This window comes from Macaca mulatta, chromosome 5, assembly GCF_049350105.2.
Source record: "Macaca mulatta isolate MMU2019108-1 chromosome 5, T2T-MMU8v2.0, whole genome shotgun sequence".
NCBI classification, from domain to species: Eukaryota; Metazoa; Chordata; class Mammalia; order Primates; family Cercopithecidae; genus Macaca; species Macaca mulatta.
The window spans coordinates 4,711,582-4,736,236 of NC_133410.1; the positions used below are offsets into that span (position 1 = coordinate 4,711,582).

At 59.8% G+C, this 24,655-nt stretch overlaps 1 protein-coding gene across 2 annotated transcripts in view; it reads right to left on the reverse strand.

Annotated features, from left to right (window-relative positions):
* HTRA3 (HtrA serine peptidase 3) overlaps positions 1-18,782 on the reverse strand; it is a 38,393-nt gene extending 19,611 nt beyond the window's left edge. The window contains exons 1-3 of one of the 2 annotated variants that reach the window (XM_028848290.2): positions 18,120-18,782; positions 5,931-6,030; positions 1,803-2,025 (exon numbers count right to left, since the gene is read on the reverse strand). In XM_028848290.2, the coding sequence (XP_028704123.2) occupies positions 1,803-2,025; positions 5,931-6,030; positions 18,120-18,504 (708 nt within the window). In that variant the 5' untranslated portion in view covers positions 18,505-18,782. The remainder of the gene's footprint in view (positions 1-1,802; positions 2,026-5,930; positions 6,031-18,119) is intronic. The other variant, XM_028848291.2, reaches the window with a different exon arrangement.
* Between the last annotated feature and the right edge of the window lie 5,873 nt (positions 18,783-24,655).

The following is a 24,655-nucleotide window of genomic DNA, read 5'->3' on the forward strand; positions in this document are numbered from 1 at the left end:
AAAAAAAAAAAAAAAAAAAGGGTGGGCGCGGTGGCTCATGCCTATAATCCCAGCACTTTGGGAGGTCAAGGCGGGAGGATCACCTGTGGTCAGGAGTTCGAGACCAGCCTGACCAACATGAAGAAACCCCGTCTCTACTAAAAATACAAAAAAATTGGCCGGGTATGGTGGCACATGCCTGTAACCCCAGCTACTCGGGAGGCTGAGGCAAGAGAATCGCTTGAATCTGGGAGGTGGAGGTTGTGGTGAGCCGAGATCTCCAGCCATTGCACTCCAGCCTGGGCAACAAGGGCGAAACTCCGTTTCAAAAAAAAAAAGAAAAGAAAATTTGCCAACTCCTGTCCTTGAGCACACCCCTCAGTGGGTTTCCTTGTCTTTAAAATGGAGGTGCCCCCAGACTCAATAGCAACCGTGAAAGGGCTGAAAAGCAGGGAAGGGTCCCCATTAGGGGAACTCCTTGGAACCATTAAATCTCCTCTCCCTTGATGGGGCAAGAGGAAACCCCCTTTGCAAAAGACTTCATCACAAATGCTGTAAACTTTCATTCAGAAAGAGAGGAAGCCAAATTCAAACCAGCCAAGGTGAACTTCCCAGCCCGAGGGAAGCTCCGGGTCCAGCGCTGGTGTGAGACATGGGACTTAGTGACCTCATGGCATGGGGAGGCCGCAGGTAACTTGACTCTGGTCCTCAGGGTCACATAACCATGGCGTTGGGCAAGACAAGAACAAGCTGGAGGGAGGCTGGGGTCCTAGCTGAGCGGGCTGGCCCTGCTCCAGTGCACTGCGATCTTGGGCGAGTTACCTAACTTCCAAGCCTCAGTTTCCCCATCTGAAATCCCAAGATAATGAGAGCCGTGATATGGCTTGGCTCTGTGTCTCCACCCAAATATGTGAAATTGTAATCCCCACGTGTTGGGGGAGGGGCCTGGTGGGAGGTGATGGGATTATGGGGGCAGACTTCTCCCATGCTGTTCTCGTAGTAGTGAGATCTGATGGTTTAAAAGTGTGTGACACATCTCCCTTCACTCTCTCTCTCTCCAGCTCTGCCATGAGAAGACGTGCCTGCTTCCTCTTTGCCTTCCGTCATGATTGTAAGTCTCCTGAGGCCTCCCGGTCATGCTTCCTGTACAACCTACAGAACTGTGAGTCAACGAAGCCTCTTCTCTTCATAAATGACCCAGTCTCAGGTAGTTCTTTATAGCAGTGTGAAAATGGACTCATACAGGCCCTTTCCTCCCAGGCCTGGGGTGAGAATTAGAGGAGTGCAGTCAGCGCCTGGCTGAGAGCAGGCCTTCCGGAAACAGCTAGTGGAGGAACAAGAGGATTCTGGGGGCCTCAGTGCAGGCCTCTGGTGGATCAGCTGGTGGGAGGTACAGATGTGAAGGTGGAGGGATGGGGCCCCTGTCCCAAGTGTTCCCTACGGCAGCCCACTGGCCTCCACGCCCACACCTAGACGCCATCCCACGGGGCAGGTGCATCCCCAGTAGTGGGCCCAGGTAGGAAAGTGAAGCACCACCATGGGGTGTGATACGGGACCACAGCCCACCCACTGTGGGCCGCACGCTTCCTGGCTCTGTCCTGCATCTAGTGGCTCGGGGAGCACAGGGCAAGGAGTCCAAAGACCTGGGCTCCAGGTCTTTTCTGAGCCGTGACCCTGGGCCAGGTGCCAGTCCTCCCTGGGCCCGGGTTCCTCCCACTGACCGATGGAAGGTGAGGCTAGCTTGCCTCTGGGGTCCGGCATCTGGGAAGAGGCCGCCATGCCCAGCCCCAGGTGCTTGTGCCCCTCCGTCCACGCCCACACACCTTGGGATGGATCTTGATGGTGGCGATGTCCGACTTCTTGTCGATGTCTTTGATGGTGGCCTCATAGGAGTCCCCATTCTGTAGCTGCACCTTGAGCTGCTGCCTGCCCGAGGCAGCGTTGTTGCTGGACACCACGTGGGCATTGGTGATGATCAGGCCGGCCTCTGACATGATGAAGCCAGAGCCGCTGGACAGGGGCACGTTGCGGCCAAACAGCGGGTGTCTGCAGCCAGGGAGACACAGGCAGGCGTTTAGGGTGGGGCTAGGACGCGGGAGAGTTGGGTGCAGCGGCGGGGCTGGTCAGCGAGGAGCAGAGCCAGTGTGCACCTGACAGAACACAGGTCTGGAGTCCCTCAAGCCTCCATTTGAATCCTGGCCGTGTGACCTGGTCGAGTCCCTGGCGCCTGCACACGGTCACAGCCATAAAGAGGTGATGATGATCACCTCCGGCTGCAATTTGCTGAGATGAGACGGGCTGCCCGAGACGTGTCAGATGACTCCCAGCTTGCATTCGCCATGCTGACTACGGAGCACGGAGCCAGGCAGACCAGGATGCTAATCCCAAGTCCAGGCCCCACTTATTATCTGCCTGGCCGTGGGCAGGTCGGTGAGGCTCTCTGAGCCTCGGTCTCTCCACATGGGAAATGGGACAACAACACCTCCCAGGTGATGCCTGGGCTCTTAAACGCCTCTCAACAGACAGGACAATAATTGGCCCTAGGGGAGAAGCTCCACTGCGCACACAGCATCCTCCGGGGCTCTAGCAAATACCCAGGAACGGAGGCTCCCCAGAGGCTGGAGCAGATTCCTGATCATCCAGAGGGGGTGAGCGCTGGGAGGGCTGGGAAAGGCTTATTCCCACCTCCCTCCACCCCCACTACCAGGCTAGCTGCCCAAAGCCCCAAATGTGGCAGTGCTGGCAGCCGGCAGATGCAGGACCGGAGCCCTAGACACCCCGAGGGCAGGGGTGCACTGGAACAGATTAGGCCAGCCTGGGCCCTGCTCTCTGTGAATGGGGTGGAGCTGGCCTGGGTCTGCACGGATGTTTGCCGATGGGCAACGGTCCCCAGTTCTCACCAGAGCTGTCTGAGTAGAAGCCACAGCCCCACGTCCAGCAGGGTAGGAGGCTGAATGCCAGACACAGCCTGAGACCTTCTCCAGGGTGGGAGCCTTCGCGACCCCAGCGAGGGGCCTGGCCCAGAGCAGGTACTCACTCCCTGAGGCTGCTTAGCAGAGATAAGCGAGGAAAATGGGCCCCCTCAGGGCCCGAAACCACGTGTGACACACAAAGCATGGAGGGACGGGAGCGTTCGACACACGCAGGCATGCAGGGAATGTCTCTGCAAAGGACAGGAGCGTTGCTGTGACCCACAGGACCAGGGATGGCAGCAAATGCCACCCTGCACTCCCACTGAGGCAGGCAGGCCATCGAATGCTCACAGGCACCCTGCAAGGGTGGTGCTGTGGTGAGCTGTGTCCCTGTCAAGAGATACGGCCAAGTCCTAACCCCATAGACCTGTGAATGTGACTTTATTTGGAAACAGGGTCTTTGCAGGTGTCATGAAGTTATGGTGACATCACGGTGGGTCCTCGGTGTCTTTAGAGGAGGGGAGTCCAGACTCACAGAGGGGTAGGCCATGAGATGATGGAGACAGAGAGCAGAGAGAGGGGTCTGAGGGCCGAGGTGTACCGAGGACTGCGGAAAACACTAGAGCCAGGAGAGGAGGCTGAGACACTCTCCCCACATCCCCCAGAAGAAAGCAGCCTGGCTTGATTAGGACCTCGACACCTTGATTAGGACCTCTGGCCTCCAGAACCATAGGAGCAAACATCTCTGTCATTTTAAGCCATGAAGTCTGTGGTACTTGGTTATGGCAGCCACTACCATCGTCCCTAACTCTCAGGTCTTCACAGTGGGAAAACTGAGTCCCAAGACGCTGAACTACTTGCCTAGGTCAGGCGGGCGGGCAAAGGGCATAGCAGGGGTCTGCCCCAGGCAGCCTGGGCATCTGGCTGCTCAGCCACCCTGCATGGTGACCCCAGCATCTGCCCACTCACATCCGCAGCCAGCTTCTGCCACACCCACTCCGTGTGTGCCCCAGAGTAGGAACTGTACCTGTTTGGCCTGTGGAAGCCCCAGGGTGCCTCCCAGGGCCTGGCACCTGCAGGGTCTGCAGAAAATGCCCACATCCAGACCTCAGGTCAGGGGTCACAGCTGGGAGGCCTGTGCCTGACGAGCATCTGTCTCATCTTGTCTGCTGGGTCTCACCCGCCCACTCAGGGCATCAGCCGCTGGAGGCTCTGAGGGTGGAAGCAGCTTCCCAGCAGGGCTTGAGTCAGTAATTAGCTGGTTCAGAGCCTGGTACCCGGGGCCTTCCACAAAGATGCTGCCCCCATCCCTACCTCCTGGAAGGCCAGCAAAGTGCCACTTAAGCGCATCCAGTTATAATTTCCTCAATGACACGTCTCAGGGCCCGGGGCCCGAGGGAAGGGCAGTGAGGGGTCAGTGTGCTGCCAAGGGGGCAGTGAGAGGCCCATCAGCATGGGGCACTGGACAGGGTGGCAACCAGGGCTATGGGTTCTGCATGGGTGGTGCCCCCAGGGTTGTTTTGAGAAACAGGCTACACAGCACATAGCCCACAGCCCAGGGCGCTCCCAGCAGGTGTGGAGGATGTGACGCTGAGGTGCTGTGTGCCCGTCATGTGCTCTTGCACCCCCATTCAAGGAGCACAGCCTATGCTGAAGAGCCCGAGATGGGGAGGGCAGAGGGGCAGTGACGCCAAGCGACAGGGGCTTGGACAGGACAAGGCCGAACCAGCCAGCAGGGAGGCTGTTCTGGAGCAGGAATCGCTCCTGGGATCTCCCGATGAGCCACCAGATTCTTAGTGCCCAGGGGCGGGCCTAGGGCAGTGGAGCCTTGTCACGGGGAGGCTGAAGGCCTCAGGGAAAGTGCGGTGAAAACAAGCAAGTTCCTGGAGCCCTGGCTGGCGGCCTCTGCTGACTGCTCATTGCCAGCTCCTTGTCCGCCTGGACCCGCCGTCTGATCCCTATCAGGGTGGAATGAGGCTCGGTTCCGGGGCCTCCTCATCAGGCTGTTTGCCAGCTCTGTCCACACCCACGGGCCAAAGGGCTGGGAAAGGTGGGTGGAAGAGACACTCTAAACCTCAGAAGAGTCATTCATCTGCTTCCACGGGATATAAGTCAATCTGGGACGAGCACTCAGGGTTCTGTGTGAGCGATCAGACATTGGGCAGTTTGCACAGTGGCAGGTTCCGAGGGCAAGGCTCCCCCAAAGCAGCTCAGAGGGTCCCTGTGATGGGGGAGGTGGGGGATGGTGGCAGGGACCAGGGCAGGCACTGCGGGAAGAAGGGGAGGAGGCTTTGCCTGTGCATCTGCAAGGAGAGGGGGTGAGGCCACACGGTACACACCGCCTCCTCTACGGGGCTGGGACATCCTGCTTCCCTGTTGACCAACTCCACTCATTCATTCATTCTTTTACTCATCCCTTGTACATTCACTCATTCCCTCCCTCATTCATTCATTCTGCCACTTCCTCACTCACTCATTCCTCCCTCACTCATCCGTGCACTGATTCGTGCGTTCACTCACCCAGCCCTCGTTCCTCCCTGCTCTGGCCACACGGGCCTCCGAGCTTGCGGAGCTGCCCCCACTGCCCTGCGCCACTGGCCCAGCTCCCGGGGTGCCTACTTCAGGCTCAGCTTGGGAGGCCTCCCGAGCCCCCGGTTCCCACTGCCCCGAGCCCTGCTCTCTGCCTGCCATGCGTCTGCTCCTTGCACACACACCTGCTGCCTCCCGGCATCTCCTCCATTGGGTTCTGTGTCTGCTTTATTGCGCGGCCCCTCAGGAAGACCAACACATTGCAGGAACCCAGTAGCATGGGTGGCAGCATGAAGGGACAAAGACCCACAGCTGTGCACCTTCTTGGTGCCTACAGCTCCAGCAGATGTGGAGTCACTCTCCCCAGGGGCACACAGGCAGCTGGGAGATGTGACTGAGGTCAGCCTGACCCCAGGACACTCCAGTTTCAAGCCTGGTTTGGGCCCCAGTAGCTGGCCGGCATGCCGGGGAACACCGGGAGGCAGAGAGGGGCGAGGGGTCTCCACCCACCTCAGGAAGAGCTCTATGTGGACCACGGCTGGTGCGATCTTCTCCACCACGTCAGCGATGAAGTTGAATTTGTAGCGTGGGCTGCTCAGCTGGCGGAGACCTGCGCTGGCGGGAAGGGCCAGGTGTGTCAGTGAGACCCTGATACCGCCAGCTCCCAGAGGCCTATGCCCAGGGGGCAGGAGGAGGAGGCTCTTCCTGAGACCCCTGTCCCGGTTCCCAGCCAGCCTCAGCCCACACTGAGCCCATTGGGGACCCCCTACCCCACAGCAGTGCAGTGACACCAGGCATTTGGGAAGGGCGCTCGCGTACCCCGAGAATGGTTAAAAAGGCTTCCACGTTCTGGGCTTCCTCAGCCCTCTCACTGGACCCTGCCAGGCTGGCCAGGAGGCTCAGAGAGAGGTTAGGACATTATCCTGGGCCACACGGGAGTGAGGCTGGGGCCGGATCTCGGGTCAGTCCCCCTGGGCCTTGTCTGTTCCCTCATGCTGCAGCAATACCCTTACAGGAGAGAACGGGCCCTCTCCTCATGGGCTCCAGCCGGTCCCTCTGAGCCTCGGGGCTACAGCAGTGTCCAGGCGGGGGTGTAGTGGAAGACCCCTGGGTGACCTTTATGAGCTACCCGGGCCCGGACACAGTGTGGCCCCTCTGGGCCAAAAAGGCTGCCAATTTCTGAGTCCACAGGGCCCTACATCGGTGTCTAACTTGGCCACACCCCAGCCCGACTGGCCAGATGGTTCACGAACTTCTCTGGGCCCTTCCCGGGCTCAGATTCCTGCTGCCGTCAGGAGTGGGGGCTGTGGCTGCCAGGACCACAGGCCTGAGGCATGCGGTGGCATGGGGCCCACAGACCTCAGGGTTCCCTGCATGGGCCTGTGCCAGGATCTCTCTGGTTCCCACCATCTGGAACGCACACTGCTCAGCCTCGCTTGTGGTTCCCGGGCCCCGGAATGAGACTGGGCTGGAGGCTGCACACACTAGGGGTTCGGCTGGGCCTGTCTGCTTTCTAGCTGTGTGGCCTCAGACAAATCACTTAGATTTTCTGGGCCTCAACTTCTTATCTGGAAAATGGGACTGAAGATGCCCTCCTACCACATCTATGGGGACTGAGTATGGAGGACTGCAAACTTTGAGTCCCTGCCGGGGGGCTACCCACCCACCCGGTACCCAGCCACCCAGCCATCTTGGCGATGGGGAGCAAAGAGGGCTCAGTCCATAACGTCCAGCTTTGCAGCCCACGTTCCTCTTGATCACTGGGAAGCGGCGGAGCATGGGGACCGAGGGAAAATCTGGTTTTCTGGATTATCCAAAGGCACGAAGGTACCGTGGTGGGTGCCACTGTGGGGGCAGGGCCCGGGCTGCAGTCCATGCTGCTGGATGCCACTGTCGGGGCAGGACTCCGGCCGTGGTCCATGCTCCAGGAATCATCACGGGGCAAACGCAATCCCCAGGCACATCCCAATTCATTTCCCCAACTCTCCGGGGGCGGCCGGGGGAGGAAATTTTGCCTCTATTTTAAAGGTGGGGACACTGAGGCTCCATAAGAAGAACCGCTCTGCCCACGGACACGTGACTGAGGGGAGAACCAGGATCTGAATGCAGGCTGCAGAGCTCCTTTCCCTGGGTGCCCCCACCTCTGCCTTGTGGCTCCCCAAGGCCCTCAAGAGCCCTTTAGCCTGAGCTGGGACCTGGGGGGTTGGCTCGAGCTCTGGTGTTGGGTCTCCCAGACTTCCGATGTCTGCCTCTCAGCCGGCCCGCAGGCACCAGCCACACCAGCGCTCGTCCGCTTCAGTCAGCCGGAATCAAAGGCCGCCTGTCTGGGGTGGCTAGAGCCTGGCTGGGAGACGCCGGCCACCGCGAGGCTCCTCATAGATCAAACTACTGCGGCAGAGTGGGGTCTCAGGTTCAGAGGTCACGTTAACAAGCACCCCAGGGGCAGGGCCTGCTGTGGGCCCAGGGCTCTCTGTGCCCACGTTTGCTTCCATGAGGGATGTGCTGCCCTGCTCCACACCTACAAAGCGGGCGGCTGCCTTGGTGAGGTGAAGCTGCCGTGCAGCCCGAGAAAGCAGCCCAGGCCTGTCCGCTCCTCCTCCCTGCCCCTGGGAACTTGAGTTCATTTCCTAGCCCCCAAGTAGAGAGGAAGGGCACCAGCCACAAAGCCTGCTGCCCTGGTGAGGTTCGGAGCTGCTTCAGAGCTCTCACAAGATGCCCTCAGACCAGCAATTCCCATGACCCAGAGGGACCCCAGGGCAACCCCCAGGCCCAGGCCCTCCTCCCTCCACCAGGGAAGACTCAGCGGGTCTGCTGCTCCCCTGCATGCCCTGGGGCCTGAGGCTGGCGCCCCATGTGCCTCACCTGAGAAGAAGCACCAGGGCATGGGCACAGCTCCCAGTCGGGACCGTATCGCCTCTCCCACCACGTGGCCTTTGTTGGGCTGCCTACTCAAGTTTCTGCTCATCACCCACTTCTCTACACCTCCACCTGCACGACCTCTCTCTGCTCTCCCTACCAAGATGCTCTGGCCTGTCCTGGGCCCGGCCCTAATCCTGCCTCCTCTAGGCAGCCCCACAGCAGCCCCAGCTGGACCGAATCTGCCCCTGCTCACAGCCTTATTCAATCCGTGCGTGCAGGGTGTCTTCCATGTGCTCACCCGTGACGGCTGCTGGAGACACAGTGGTTCAGCTGGGGGCGAGGGTCAAGTCAGCAACTGACCAGTGACAGCACAGCATCACCAGGGATGAGGCAGAGGGGAGCCCGGCATGGAGTGGGTGAGTGCAGAGGTGCCCTGACCCAGGCCTGGAAGAGCCCACGGGCAGGGGCACAGCACATGGAAAGCCATAGGCTGAGCCCACATTGCCTGTGCAGGCAGCCACGGCAGACAGGGACCTGGGCCCAGTGTGAGCACAGCAGAATGAGGAATGCCAGCGCCTCTCCTCCCACGGGTGATTAGAAAAGCCTGCCTTCCTGTGTGTCTCCATCCTGGACTCAGACACTCCAACACCCAGGGCCAGAAAGTTCTCTGGGCCCCAACCTGTCCATCCCCTGCTTGACCTGGCCCAGGTCTCACCACGGGGGGCTGCAGAGCTGGGGCCAAAGCTGAGCCCCTGGACCCCCTCAAGCCCCTGGGCTGCTGGGCCCCTGAACTCTGACCCAGCAACCTGAAGATCTGCACGGCACTGCAGTCTCCACTGGAAGGACTTTCTCCCCAGTGTGGTCTCCCACAGGTTACTTAAAATAGGTGCCACTAGATTTTAGAGGGGAGATTCGTTGCTAAACCCTCTGTAAAATACTCATTAAGTAAAAGCCTTGCAGGAAACATCAGAATTCTACTACATGGTGGTTATTTGGGGTTGGGGTGAAGTTAGAGTGACTTTTTTTCATTTTTCAAAGAGAAAATAAAACAGGGCGGGAGAGCAAGGCCTGAGACAGAAGGGCCGTGGGCCTGGGCTGGGAGGTGGCCCATTTCCCACAGAGTCTCCAAAGAGAAGCCCGCATGTGCCCACCCCACACCCCAGGCTCCTTTGGGACAGAGACTGTCCGGTTCGCCTCCACACCCCAGTGGTAACCAACACAAGGTGAGACATTTCAGAAGGAAGGGATGGAGCGGGGAGGAGGGACGGAGAGGGGAGGGGAGGAAGACAGAGAGAAGGGAGAGAAGTTCAAGGGTGCCCTTCTTGATGCTCTCTGAGCCAGCACACAGTAGGTCTGCAAACAGCACCCTGAAGAAAGAATGTGGGTCAGCTGATTAACCAAGTCTCCCAGCAGCCTCACAACAGCAGCAGCACTGGCCCATTTTATGGCCCAGGAGACTGAGGTTGGTTGAGAGGCGAAGATCATTCACTGAGGGAGGGCAGGCCTGGCGCTGGCCCAGGTCTGGTGGATTTCAGGGTCTGGGCAACCCCAGAGGCTGGGGCACCCCTGCAGGGCCCCACCAGGCCCTGTCCCTTTAAGCGGACCTCGGTGGGTGGTGGGGTGGGGGCAGGGGCCTCTGTGCTCCAGCTCCTCCTCCCAACACGCAGATGAATCAGCCATGAATCAGGGGAAAGGAGGACGCGGTTCCCACTGCCTCTTTCCACAGGAAAACCGTGGGCCCCATGGCTGGGAAGCAGACTCTGTTTATTTGGGGTTTTTTGACAACCTCCACCCCCACCCCATCCTCGAGCCAAAGTTCTGAAGTCAACAGTCAGCCTCAACCAGATTCAGCCGTCAGCCTTTTTTTTTTTTCCCTCAATAAACTGGAATCTAAAGGCCCCGGAAGTTTCAGTCGGGAAAACCCTGACACAGAGCGAAGCAATCAAGGCTCAAGGCTAGGTGTCTGGTGTCACCTCCCAGGAGAGGAAGGGGCACAGCAGGGCGCAGGGGAGACAAGCAGGGTGCCAGGGCTCCAGCTCCAACAGCCCTGCCTGACGGAGCTCTGAGGAGTCCTGGGGGACTATGGCCGACCCTGAGGGAGGACCATGTGCTGGCTCTGGACAGTCATAACTGCCATGGAGCAGATGGCGACACTGAGGCCGAGATACCCCTCGGGGTTACCTCGTGCTGCTGCATGGTACGTGCACTGCGTAACTCCAGGCCCTTATTGACAAATATCAGAGTGGCCAGCTTCCCTGCAGTTGTGCAGTGCACAACCTGCCCAACTGTATGCATCAGTCCCTCTAGCACATAATGTGCAGAGCTGGGACCAACACTCAGTTCTGTTCCTCCATCTTTAAGGTCCCTGCCCTTTCTTTTATTGCCCTGTGCAATTAGCAGACCCCTCTGTCACCCAGTGGTCAGCTGTGAGCTGGGGATGGACAAGCCATAAGTGGATAGCCATGGGTCCCAGGCTGTGACCATCTGTCCATAACAGTGACCATGGTCTACAGACCAGAAGGCAACATCTTAGCAGGGCATTCAAGGCCTGGGGTGTCCTGGTCCCATTGACATCTGCAGCCTCACGTGCTGCCACTCTCCCCTGTGGACCTCGGCTCTAGTTCCTGCACACACAGGCTCCTAAGTGTCACTGTGCCTTTGCACATGTGGTTCCCTCCGCCAGGAATATGCCCTTCCTGTCATTCCTCAGGGCCCAGGCCAGCAGCGCCTCCTCTGGGGAGCCTGCCCTGACTCTGCAAGTGCGGTGATCCACCTCTCCTTCTGGGCCCAACAGCACCTCGTACCCTTCCCAAAGCTGGTCCCTTGGGGGTGCGCCTGTGGCCTGCACCCCTGCACCTGGGCTGGACCTGGCCCACAGCAGTGGGCAGGAAGCCAATGAGGGAGCGAATGAATGCTCTTCAGAGACAGAGGAGCCATTCCAGGGGCCCGCTCGACAGCCCCCAGCCCCGCCCACCACAAGGGGCTGCCTCCTGGGTCTAATTAGTTCCCAGGACAGCTTCCTGTGTTTTTCCTCCTCTGGAAAATTTGCCTGTCCCCTAGTGAACTGTGCACCCCCCACCCCTAGCCATGTCCCCAAGTGAACTGTGCCCCCACAAGCCTCAGGGCCAGCTGTGGTTCCCTATGGGGTGGATGCTGCTGTCTGCCACCCTCAAGCCCAGGGACGTGTCCATGTGGAACGCAGGAGGGACGAGGGCTGCAGTCCAGGCCCAGAGCAACCCGCTGCCTCCCCCTCCACGGGCCACACCTCGCAGGCGGGACCCGATCTGGGCACGGGACATCAGGCTGGGCTCCGAAGTTTGTGATCTCATTGAATTCTTGCAGCAATTCTGCAAGACAGGAACTGAGTCCATTTTACAGGCAAGGAAACAAGGCTTAGAGAGATCATGGGACCTGCCCAAGGTGCACAGCCAGGCCCTGACCTTGGCGCTTCCCCTGCTCCGTGCTGGCCCTTGGCAAATGTGACAGCCTGTCCAGCCCCAGGGGAGCTCAACCTAGACCCATCCTCAATGTGGGGCCAGCCTGGCTCCTCTGGCTGTGAAACTCCACACCCAGCTGGGCCGCAGCCCCTCGGAGGAGGAGGCGTTGCCACCAGCCTGCCTGTGATTTACCAGGAAGGCTGGTCCTTGTGCACAGTGCCATGGATCAGGCAGGCCTCTGAGCATCCATGCCACTGAAGGCAAGGAAGACAGCCCCTGGCCCTCCTCTTACAGGAAGCCCTCCCTGCCTTGACTGGGGCCAATGAAACTCCCTCCAGCAGGGCCAGCACACGACAGCACCTCCACAAACACCGCCTTCCAGCTCCTTCCCTTCCTCGACCCCTCTCCCTCACTCTCACAAACTCCACTTCTGTAAGACACATCCACCTGCCATCCTTTCTTCACATCAACTTCTATGAGCCCGGCCCCGTGCAAAGCACACTCAGTCCATCATCTCGTTTGTCCAGTGACCAGTGAGGAGGGCCCCCACTGGAAATAATGGAAATTCTTATCCATTTCACAGATGAAGAAACTGAGGTGCAAAGAGCTTCAGAGACTTCTGGGGTAGAGCTGGGACTCCACCCTGAGCAGCCAGACATGAGGGACAAAACTGGGTCCCAGTCCTGGCGCTCTGCCCGTTATGTGCTGGAGCAGGGTAACGCACACAGGTGGGCAGGCTGTACACTGCACAATTCCAGGAGTCACCTGCTGCCCCTGCACTAGACCTGGCTTTCAGCTTGGGGAACATATGGACGTGTCCTCGCCATGTCTTGTCTGCACAAAGGTCAAGGGTCTGTGATTTTAAACCCTGTCTCATCCACTAGTCCACAAACACCCTCATCAAAACTAAGTAAGGCCTCACTTCCCCAAGGTACTAGGAGCCTGCCTGGTATTCGGAGCATTGGTTGGGGAACCAGGGGACCTGGGCTCAGGGCAGATCCGTCCATCCCTACCTGAGTGACCGAGGGCAGCTTCCTATAGCTCCCTGAACCCTTTCTCATACAGAACCAGGATATCAATACCCCAGTGATGTGTTGAAGGCTTTGTGGGCCTGGAACACAGCCCAGGGTCACACCCTTGACCCTTGTAAAACCTGGTGACCTCCCTCCCTCAAAGCAAGCCTGGGTGGAGGGCATTCAGACCACCTGGCAGGCCCTGGTGAGCCTGTGGGAGGCACAGGCCCCCTTGTACCCGCCTCCTACAACTGGATGCCACCACCTCCAGAAAGCCCTCCTGACCTAGCCCTCTGACCATTCTGAAGGTGGTTTCGTCCTCTTCTGGGCTCCAGGCATTGCCATTGGTCCCTCACAATGCAGGATGGGGGTTTCACAGGGATCTGTGGCTGTGGTGATGTGGGCAGGAGGCAGTGGTTGGGGGCACCAAGCCTGTGAACCCGCCAGGAGACTATGCTTAGTCCTGAGGCCGTGGGAGTCACGGCCCAGCTTTCAGCAGGGAAGGTCCGGGGTCTCGCCAAGTCCCCTCAGGCCACTGTGTGGGGCTTCATGGGAGGGCAGTGGCCTGCTGGGGGAAGACTGCAGGCTGGCAGATGGGGTGAGGGTGCATTTGCTAGGCCAAGCCCTGGCAGGAAGGGCAGCTGCACAGCGCCCTGGTCTCAGCTCCAGTCCGGCTGGACTCCTGGCTCCTGGCGGCCTTGGCAAAGGCTCTTGGCCAAGCAGCTCTGCCGGCAGTTCCAAGTCCTCCAGTGCGGCCAGATGCTGTGGCTCGGCCCTGCCGCCCCAGCGGGAGTGGGCGGGGCAGGAGGGGAGGTGTCATCTTGCCTGAGTGGTCCCAGATGCTGAACTCCAATGCATGTGCAGCCCCAGGAAGCTGCTAAGAGGATTACAAGTCAAAAGTCAACCCAAGTTCTTCAATAAATACAACCGGGAGATGCCGTCAGAACCTGCTTGGGGTTGCACAATAAAAGCCGATGATTAAATGCCACCTTGTAAACTGCCCCGGGGCTCTACATTCTGAGCGCAAGGCTGGCTCCAAGGCCTGTTCGTCTGCAGCCAGAGGAGAGCTGCATGGCCTCAGAGCGCTGGTTATGCGCAAAGGGCAACCCTTCTCCACACAGGCCCTCAGAAACGCATTTATCCCCGCTTTTACCACCCCGTGGATGGACATTTATCCGCTCCGTGCAACTGAGCTGCCTTAACGTGGACCTGAGAAGATGCAAGGGTTCCCCTGAGGAGTGGTGATCCTCCGTCACTGAAGGTACGCAAGAAGGACCCCGAAGGTTATAGGAGATTCACACATCACATGGGTCCTTGTCGCATTTCATGTCATCTACAGAGGCCACACACCGGCCCAGGCCCCTGCCCTGCGAGGCTCTGAGCCTGGAGGAGATGGAGATCACGCAGAGAAGCTGACCGACAGTCACAGCTGTGTGCAGGGCCCACCGGAGACCCTGGGTGTGCTCACCAGGCAATGAAGGACGACGGGGCACAGTGGCCAGGGCAGGCGGCTTAGGGGCGGTGAGACATCCAGGAGAACCCACTACACGAAGGCAAGGGAAGGAAACTCTGGGTAGTGGGCACTGTGCATGCAAAGGCCCCGAGGCGGGAAAAAGACCAGTGAGGCTGGAGCACAGGGGACCAGGAGACAGTGGGAGATGGCACCGAGGGTGGCAGGCGCAAGGCCCTGTGAGTCAAGGTAAGTGTTGAAGTGCCTTGCGGGGAAGCCTGCAGGTGACGGGCAGGACAGATTGACCAAGGTGATCCTGGCTGCTGTGTGAGAAGTGATGGAAGGGAGGATGGTGGGGGGAAGTCAGAGCGCCCCAGGAGACATTTTGTGGGTGAGCTGAGAGGACTCCTGGGGCACAGGGGAATGAGGGGTGGAGGGGAGTGAGGGGCGGAGGGGAGTGAGAGGCGGAGGGGAGTGAGGGGTGGAGGGGAGTGGGGGCGGAGGAGAGTGAGGGGCGGAGGGGAGTGAGGGGCGGAGGGGAATGAGGAGCAGAGGGGAATGAGGGGTGGAGGGACGGAGGGGATCGAGGCTCCCCACTGAACATCCTGGTGCTCCTCTCAGTGGGGCTGGGAGAGTGGAGCCCGAGGCTGCTCCACAGGCATCTCCACACAACTCTAGCTCAGGAGACACCTGAGGGCTGGAGATAGCGCCCAAAGGCCCAGCACCTGGGGAGGACTTAATGGCAGCTGAGCTCACGGGGAGGGGCGTGGTGAGAAGGGACCAAGGAGACCCTCCTGCCTATAGAGGGTGAAAGAAAGTGGAGGAGCTGACACGGGGAGGGGAGAGGAGAGCACAAGGAACCTCAGCCCACAGGAGGCTGCCCTCACCAGGCAAGACTTCCTCCCAGAAATGCCCGGCAGCGCCTGGCACACCACTAAGTGTGGCCGGCACCCAGCAACTTCTGGCCAGGAGGGCGGAAGCCTGGCTACGCTGCTGGAACACTCCGTGGAGGCTGAGCCTGATGGAGCCGGGGGCCCAGGCCTGACCCGACTCCCAGTCTTGGGGCCCTGCCACCCCTGCAGAGGAAAAGCCCCACAGAGCATAGCCTTCAAAGCCAGCTAGACCCAGACCAGGCCCCGCCGGGTCACTTCCTGACCATGTGACCTCAGAGCAGTCCCTCACCCTCCTTGGCCTCCGGCAACACATCTGCGCTGCCTGGGAAAGGACCAGGCTTGCCGTGGGAAATGAGGCAGGACTGGGGAGAGGCCGGGCACCTAAGGCCTCCACAGGGAGTGGACTCTGCGTGTCACCCCGCCGAAAGCTGGGCGTCCAAGGTCCCCGTGCACCAGGCTACAAAGGCAGGGCTGCACACCGTCCACAGTGTGAGCGGCGCCCTGGAGATGGCCAGCAGCCTCCCGCCTGCACGCTCTGCCTCCCCTCCCCATTGGGCCCTGGCTCCCCACCACCTCCCTGGCTCCATGGGCTCTGGTGGTGACAGGGCTCTCAGGTCCTGTGCAGATCTCTGCCTTGCCCATGCCCTCCCGTCCTCCCCATCCTTCCCTGGGCAGCTCCCACTCCTCCTCCCCAGCTTGGCACAGAAGCGCCTCCTCTGGAGAGCCTCTCCTCACCTTGCCGGGTGAGACAGATTCGGGTCGGTCACCACAGTGATAACAACATGTGAAATAGCGCGGTCTGGGGTCGCCCATCAGGCAAGGGGCGTGTGCCTTCGTGCCCGGCAGCAGCTCTCCTGCAGGTGCTGCTGTCACCCCCGCTTCTCATCTGAGGAAACTCAGGGTGAGTAAGTGGTCTAAGGTCACCTCATCGGGAAGAGGTGCGCTGGGACCGCAGATCCCGGAGCACTGAGGCCTCAGCCCGTGACCCCACGCTCGTGGCCGTCTCCTGGCCTTCTGAGCTCCCCATGCACCTGTCTGTGGGGATCAGACTATTTTCCTCCCCGCACCCTCCCTCTGTCCCCTTGATGGTCTGTGAGGCTTGAGGGCACCAACAGGGTCTGCTACATGGCTGTGCCCTGTTGCCAGCCTGGGGCCAGCCAGGCACACGGAGAAGGCGCCTCACGACATGGACTCCAGGACTCAGTGAGTGTCTCGGAACATCCAGGCTGCCTCCAGCTCCCTGCCAGCCCTGCACCCTGCAGCCCTATTCTCATAGTGCCTTCCACAGTGGGGAGCAGGGTGGGGAGGCGGCCCCCATCCACACAGCTGGGCTGCAATGGGCAGACCCAGGAAAGGCACCCCAGCACCAAGCCCCAATCTGATGAGCCACCGTGACGGTGCAGCAGGTGTTGAGTCAGTGACGTCTCGGAGACCCCGCAGCCCCACACTCGCACCCCTCAGCTTCCTGGGCAGTCTCAACACAAGCCAGACCTCATCACCCTCACCCCCATGATGGTTTGAACGTGTTCCCTCCAAAACAGAGGTGTTGCTCATCATGTGATGGTATGAAAAGGTGGGGAGTTAGGAGGTGATGAGGTCACGAGGGTTCCTCCTTTCCAGCCTGGGCTGAAGCTCCGTATAAAAGAGGCTACAGGCAGCATCGCGCTTTGTCCCTGCCTGCACTTCTGCTGTGTGAAGACGCAGCTTCCTCCCTTCTGCAGAGTGCAGCCCTCACCAGACAACCGAGCCTGCTGCACCTTGGTCCTGAACGTCCCAGCCTCCAGAGCTGTGAGAAATACACCTCTGTCCTGTAGAAACTGTCCAGTCTCAGGTGTGTTGTACCAGCACAAGACGGACCAGGACTCCCTGCCAAACCCTGCGGTGACTCTTCCACATAATCCTAGCTAATCCTGAGTGATGCTTCCCACACGGGGCTCCCAGGAACCCCAGTGTGCTGGGAGGAGGACATGTGTGTTCTGCCAGAAAAGAGGAGCTCTCTGTTGAAATTCTCTGGGGGAACTCCTGGGTTTTATCAATTGAGAACACTGCAGGTTTTCTCAGAACCTCTGATAGATTGAGCCTGTGAGTCTCCACTACAGGAATGGAGCGCTTAGATTCCCAACCTTTTTAGACCATGAAAACACTTGGAATTGTATTCAGAGGACCACAGAAAAATTAGGAAGCCCTCTGCAGGCTTCCCAGGTGCCCTGGCAGTTGGTGCTCCCCATGGTGCTCCTGAGGCTCCACGGAGCCTGTTCTGGTGGCTATTGCATCTCTCCCTGCCACCTGCAAGCTGATGGCACGCAGGGCCCTGACTCCTAACCATGAACCTGGGGCCCAGTGCTGGTCTTCAGTGAGCCCCTGTCCAGCCACAGCAGAGCCTGCCTTCCTAAGAAGCACCCCAAACAGGGAAAAAGGTACAGCAGGTTTTCCAGCATTTTCCTCCACGCACAGAGTCCACCTGCACAGTGAGATGCAACTCAGAGCCGACTGCCTCAGGGGAGGCTGTTCTAGGGTCTGACCCCGCCGTTCTCTCCCCCAGGCAGCCTCTTCCTGGGGCGCCCCAAGCAGTTCAGGGACCTGCAGCCCGACCCTTCCCACACAGTCCTGTGGAGACATGCACTCCACCACAGTCGCAAGGAAAGAAGGCATCACCCAAGAGGGCACCAGGGCTGGAGATTTAGGGCAGAAAAGAGTGTCCTTCATCCAATACCCAGACAGAGCAGGGGTCCGAGGACCAGGGGAATGGGCACGAGACATCAGTTCTGAAGAGACCAGAGCTGGAAACAGTCCTAGATGAGGCCCCTCGGGTGGCCAGGAGACCACCGGGTTTCCCTTTTGACTAATTCTGTGACCTTGGGGACAGCGGTTTACCTTTCTGGGCCTCAGTTTCTTCATCTGAAAGACCAGACGGCTGGTGGGATGATTTCTGAAGGGCCACCCGGTGGTGCCCAGGGAAAGACGACCTCGAGCTCGGCCCTAACTCCCGGCCTTAGTTTCCCCAAGAGAAAGAAGCTTCACTTCCTCCCCGGCCCCAGAGCGCTTACCCAGCGGGCAGGCGCCCTTCTGCAGCTGGCGCACGGGCGTCCCGGAGAGCTGCAGTGCGCGGCGGCTGGCCGCCTGCAGCGCGCACACGTTGGCATAGGTGTGCCCGTCGGTGCCACACACGGCGTGCGTCCAGCGGCAGCGGCACAGGCCGCGCACGCACTCCAGGCTCTCCCCACAAGGCGAGTCCAGGGGGCTGCCGCAGGGCTCGCCCTCGCTGGCGGCGCACACCAGGCAGCAGTTGCAGAGGTCGGGCACGTAGCCGCCGGGGCAGCGGGGGCTGGGACACCGCGACACGTCGCAGCGCGCGGGACACGGCGCCGCGGGGGGGTCCCGGGCCAGCGCCAAAGCGGCCAACGCGGCCAGGAGCAGCGCTCGCGCCTGCATGGCGGCCAGGCCGGCGGCGGGTGGCAGCGCGGGAAACCGGGCGGGGGCCGGCGGGGGTCGGTGGGGACAACGAGGCCGCTGCGGGGCCAGGCGCCTACGGATGGGACTGGGGTGGGCGCGCGGTCACATGCGCGGGTGGCTCAGGCTAGCGGGCAGTCGGGACAGCAGGGGCATCCCCAGGGCGCGGGGAGAGCAGGGACTTCGGCTCCCTCCAGCCTGACGGTCCGCGGGCAGCGGGCCGGCGCCTTTAAAGGCGACCGCCCAGCCCGCCCTGGCTGGAAGGGGCGGCCCCGCCTCTCCGCCAGCCCCGCCCAGGCCCCGACAGGGCCCCGCCTGGCCTTCCGGGCCTGAACCCACCCAGCAGGCCTTGGGACTCTGGTCTGCCTGGTCGGGAAAACCCGAGGCTACAGACACGCAGGGGTCCTTTCTGGTGGGGACCCCCAGGCCCAGCCTATCCCAGTAAACCCTGGGGGATGCGTTTTCCCCGCTCTAGAGGGGTCTGTCCGGGTCCAGTCTCCTCTGTGCCTCAGTTTCCTCCTCCAGGAAAGGGGAATTGACAGCTTTTCTCAAGCTCATAGGGTCGCTGGAAGAATCACAGAGGCCAGGCCTGAGCAGCGTTCCCGAGTCCTGGCTGTCCAGGGAATGGGAAGCTGTTTCCATTCTCATCATTGCTCCTGCATTCTCTGCAGGGACCCTTCAGACCCAGCACGAGGGTCAGAGTCTGGTGACAGTGCGTCAGCTGATGGCGTGAAGGCTGCAGAGTCGGGGGAGAGGGCAGAATCCCCCCTTGGAGGTGAATGTCAAACCTGGAGAGGATCTGGATGTGCAGCAGCGGGATGGGAAGGGGGACCTGGCGGTGACCTGGGTAGAGGCTCCCAAGCAAAAGCAGGTCCGGGTAGCAGGAGACAACCCCGCGTGCACAGCCTGGAGCTGCGATCTTCACACTTTGTAAGTCCCTAGTCCCCTGGGCTGCATGGCGAAGCCTGGGAGTCCTTCTCAGAAAGATGTCGTCAAGTACATTTAAATGCATAAAACAAAGACCACGGAGTCGCAAAGGGGAACAGTTCTATCAAAACACAGTTATCAAAATACATGAAACAATTCATGACAGTGTGGCCTATGTATGGGCTTCTTTATCAGCGTGTTAATTACAGGTTCTGGTCTGTCGTCTGATACCAGTGGACATTTCGTAGCAGCCCGGGGCAGGGGGCTGCCACTGGAGACACCTTCGGTGTGGGTGGTGACGTGGGGGTGAAAACACTCAGCTTCTACTGGCCATGGAGCCACAGGCCCTGCTGGCTGGGGTCAGCTGCACCCCCGAAGGAATGAATGCTGGACTTCAGTTGGAGCTGTTGGGATAATTTTTCCATCCAGTTTCACAGACACCCAAGTTAAGAATGGGGAGGGGCACCTCTGGTCCAGAGGGAGGGGGAGCTGGAGGTTAAAGGGCCTCCCGGAATGGGAAGGTGGAGGGGCCTGATCCCTCAGGGCCCTGGGTCCTTGAAGGACTGAGTACTGCCGAGTTGTCGGGCAGGGAGTGGCCCCATCAGTCAGGGTGTCTGGGGAGTACAAGGTGGGAGGAGGCGGGGCCCCAAGTGTGAGCCTCCATAGGACCCAGAGAGAGCGAGAGTTTGAAGGGTCACAGGAGATGGGGAGAGAAGGGACCTGGGGCTTCTCCTCCTAAAAGTCCCTTTGACAACGGGCAGTAGCACCTGCATTTCTTCCTCTGCACACCTGAAGTGCATTTTGCTTTGAAGATGTGGAGAATTTCAGGCCATTTCTTGGAATGGCCCAGAATGCTAGGGGCTGGGGACCTCAGGGCCGGGTTGAACCTCCCTCAACCTTGGCCAGGGCTCTTGGTCCATGTCTCTGCAAGGTGGGCTTGCCTAAGGGGCAAGGAGAATTTTTCACGTGCCCGGGATGCCTGCCCCCCGAGTAAGCCTTGGTGGGGTACTGTGACCCAGAGCTGACTTTTCGGGGGACCTGTGCTTTCCTGCAGACACCTGGCCCTGAAGATCAACACTTTTCCATCCCTGGATCCTCCAGGGCACAGAAAACTAAGTCCCTGGGAAGGGCCCGAGAGCTCATTTCCCCTAAGCTTTTCATCCACAGATGGGGAAACTGAGTCTCAGAGAGGGTCCAGGACGGGCTGCTGCAGCAGGTCAGAGTTTGCACAGCCTGCCACAGTTTCCAAGGAGCCACAGCTGCTGATGTGTAGGCCCTGAGGCTGCTGGGGTGCTCTGCACACACTTGCCTCAGTCTTCAGGAGGCCCCTGAGAGGTGGGCGTTAGGATCCTTAGAACAGGCCGGGGGAGTAGAAGGTCAGAGCTTCTGGCAGGTGGGCCTCAGATCTGGACCTGTCCTTAGGTCAAGTCCTTGCTTCTCCCTGGAGACCATGCTGCCCCCAACGGTCACCACCTTGATCTCCTTGCAGTGGGGATTTAGTCCCCTTGTACGGAGAGGGAAACTGAGGCCCAGAGTGAAAAGACCCTTCTCTGCTCTGCAGCTGGAATGCAGTTCCCTGGGGTCGCCTTTGTTCTTCCTTGAAATGGGCAGGGGCTCACAGTGGCTGCCTGGAGCTTGGCCAGAGTCCAGCACTGTCCTTAGGAGAGCCGCGCCCCCTGCTGCTCCCGCCCTGCACTGCCTCTCCCTCAGCAAACGTCAGGGCCTTCCAGCCCCTAACCCTGAGCACCTGACTTAGGGCCCAGGAGTAGGGTAGGATTCCCCAAGGGCCTGGGACCCACCCGGGAGGTTCCTCTGAGTCTCTGGCTTCCCGGTACGGGACTGCCTCTGTCGGCAGCCCAGAGCTCCAGATTCAGGCTCCGCCAGGTCAACGTGTGCGGGCGCGAGGCAGACCCTCCGGCCTGTGTTATCTCAGCTCATTCTTCAACAATGCCAGGAAGCTTGTTTAATTTACGTACATCCCTCCTTTATTCATTTCTACTTACTCCCCCTTGTCACCCTGCCTGAAATTTTGACAGTTCTTTACAAACAAGCATACGATGAGATGTTGCTTATCCTCAGTGGAATGGAATTCACTCCCTCCATGCTGGGCCTGGGCTGGGCCAGGGTCTGCCTCTCTCCGGGGGACTCTTGTCCCATGCCAGGACCCCATGGCCCCATCCCATCCCCCCATCTCTGCCCAGAGCTGGACAACAGTGTCCATCCTGGGTCTGCAGGGGAGCCCTCCAAGCTGTGGGCAGGCTCGGCCCTTTGGCTTGACCCCTGCCCAAGTCCAGGCTTCGTGTCAGATGAGGTCATCGCTTACACCACTCCAGAGACCTCAGAGACCATCGTCAGCTGTGATAAGACGCGGTGGACTTGTGAGTGGGTGACTCAGAGGGTGGGCTCTCCTCAGGCAGATGGGTGGGGGGTGGGCGTAGGTTGTGACATGGGCCACCCTTTCTGCACCTCCCAGCACTGACATCAGCTCTGCCCTCCTTGGGTGCTTCTGTAAGCTCTGGGAACAACCCCTCAAGGGGAATGCCGGTTACAGCCATTCCACGGGTACAGAAACCCGAGCTAGGGGAGTTTAAATGACTTGCCCAAGGCCCCTCAGCCTTTAGGTGATGGATCCAGGCTTAGGAGAAGTTGGATCTGACCGCAAAGTGTATGTTCTTCCCCCAGAACCACACTGCTGTTCCATACCCATTTTATGGAAGGAGAAACTGAGGCCCACAAAGGGAAAGTGGGTGGCTGAGACAACCAGGCTAACTGACCCTAGTAGGTCACGTTGACTGAGCCTCTGCGATGTACTGCGGACTAGGGACTGTGCAGGTGTCTAGCCCTTACCACACCCTCTGAAGCAGGTCTTGCTATTGCCATGCCCATTGCACAGATAAAGAAAGCAAGGCACAGGGAGGCCCAATAGCTCATCGCTGTGTCCAAGATCACAGTGAGTGAGCTGCAGCATTGGATTTGAACCCAGGCAAAGGGACTCATCTTGTACAGAAGTGACGTGGAGGCTCACAGGAGGAAGGCTGGGAGGAGGGGGAAGGAGCTGGGAGATGGCTTCGAGGGCCTGGAACCCGCCCTGACTGATGAAATGAAAAGATGAATCAGGGTCACGCAGCTGGGCAAGGGTCCTCTTTTCCTTTTTCACATGGCGCTCCTCCTGTGGCTGTCTGGAGCCTGAACTCTTCTTGGAAATCACCCCGACTCCACCCAGCCCTGCCAGGAGGGGTTGAATGTGAACCCCCTGGACCACAGTGGCCTCTGCCTCCTGGGAGCGATGTCCTGTCCAGGGAGGCGGCTCTCCCAGGACCGCCAGCCCCACCTGCCCACCCACGGTGCTGCTGTCCTGGAGGCTGCGCGGCCTCTGTCCTCCTTCTGAGGGGCCACTGGCCAGGGGTCATCTGAGGCCTCCATCCTCCAGTGGCAGCTGGGATGAGGTAGTGGCCTAAATTGTGGCTCTGTCCACCTGGGTGTCAGGAATAGGGAAGCTGTCCGGGGTGAGTAGGGAGGACGCTGCTCTGTGGGGTTGGGCTGGGGTCCGTTCTGTGGGGTTGGGCTGGGATCCGCTCTGTGGGGTTGGGCTGGGATCCGCTCTGTGGGGTAGGGCTGGGATCCGCTCTGTGGGGTTGGGCTGGGATCCGCTCTGTGGGGTTGGGCTGGGATCTGCTCTGTGGGGTAGGACTGGGATCCGCTCTGTGGGGTTGGGCTGGGATCCGCTCTGTGGGGTTGGGCTGGGATCCGCTCTGTGGGGTTGGGCTGGGATCCGCTCTGTGGGGTCGACTGGGATCCGCTCTGTGGGATAGGGCTGGGATGCTTGAGCTGCCTCCACAGGGCTCCAGGGGCCTGGGGGACTGAAGAGGGCCGTGAAGGTGGGGCGTCCACCCTGAAGGGCAAGGAGGCCTCAGGTGACCCTCGGGGCTCCTGCAGGGAAGCAGGTGCTCCTCAGGCACCCTCTCCACAGTGCGAGTGCTGAGCCGGTTCCCACTGCTCCCTGCCCAGGTGTGGTTGAATCCTGTGACCATTCCCATGTCCTAGCGAAGAATGCAGAGGCTCTGAGAGGTGAAGCGACCCCCCACCCCTCATACCTAAGTACCACCGCCTCTAAGACACCCTCAGGCAAAATGCTCCACAGCTCACGCCCAGGGACAGCGGTCTCTATCTGAAACACACACAAGCTTCCCCCCACTGTCGTCTCTTCCCTGACCCAACCTGACGCCCTCCCTCCTAAGCCCTGGGAGTCAGCCTGACCCTCGTGCTAGAGACTCCACGGGTGGGGACAGTGGTGCATCCGGCCTCCCTGTTCCCAGGACCCCCGCTGCAAGGACTTCCTCCTCCATCCCTCCCAGGCCCCAACTCCCACGCCCAGTTCCGGCATCACCCGAAACTGCTCCACCTTTCCAGACCCTGGTTTCCAGCACACCCCGTCACATGCTACCTGGCCATGTGGGCCTCCGTTTCCAGCACACCCTGCCCCATGCTACCTGGCCATGTGGGCCTCCATTCTGCTGAGCAAATGGGCAATAGGGGCTGTTCTACCCGCTGGGGCGAAGCCTCCTCCTTCCTGGGAGGAAGCGGCTGGGGCTGCGGACGCGCAGTGGGGCAGGGGGTACCCTGTCAGGGAACTGGGATCTCCTGTGGTGCCTCTTCCTATTCACACGTCCAGCAAGAAAAAGTCTTAAATGAAATATGTAAAAATAATATATAATATATAATATTTTAATATAAAATATATTATTGTATATAATATATAGATTGTGTACCATACATATGTCAGCTTCTTTTTTGTGAGATAATTCACGAACTGTACAATTCATGCTTGTAAAGTATGAGATTCAGCAGTGTTCGGTACATCCACACATGTGCCACCATCACTGCCATCGATTTTAAAACATTCTCACCACCCCAGAAAGAAACCGCAGACCCAGGAGCAGCGACCCCGACCCTGCCGCCTCCTGCTGCGGAGGGCCCTGCTGTCCCCGCCCTCCCGCTCCTCCCGACTGGGGCAGCGTTCCCTGTTCTGTGCTGGGCCAGCCCGGCCCCGCATCCCTCCTCTGGGGTGTGCCTCCTTCCGCGCGTTCTGAACTTTTATTTGAGATCATTATAGAGTCATAGACACATGAGAGTGACAAAGAATGCCATACGCCTTCCCCAGGGTCCCCAAACGCTCACGTCCTATGACATCCACTTTACCGCTCTG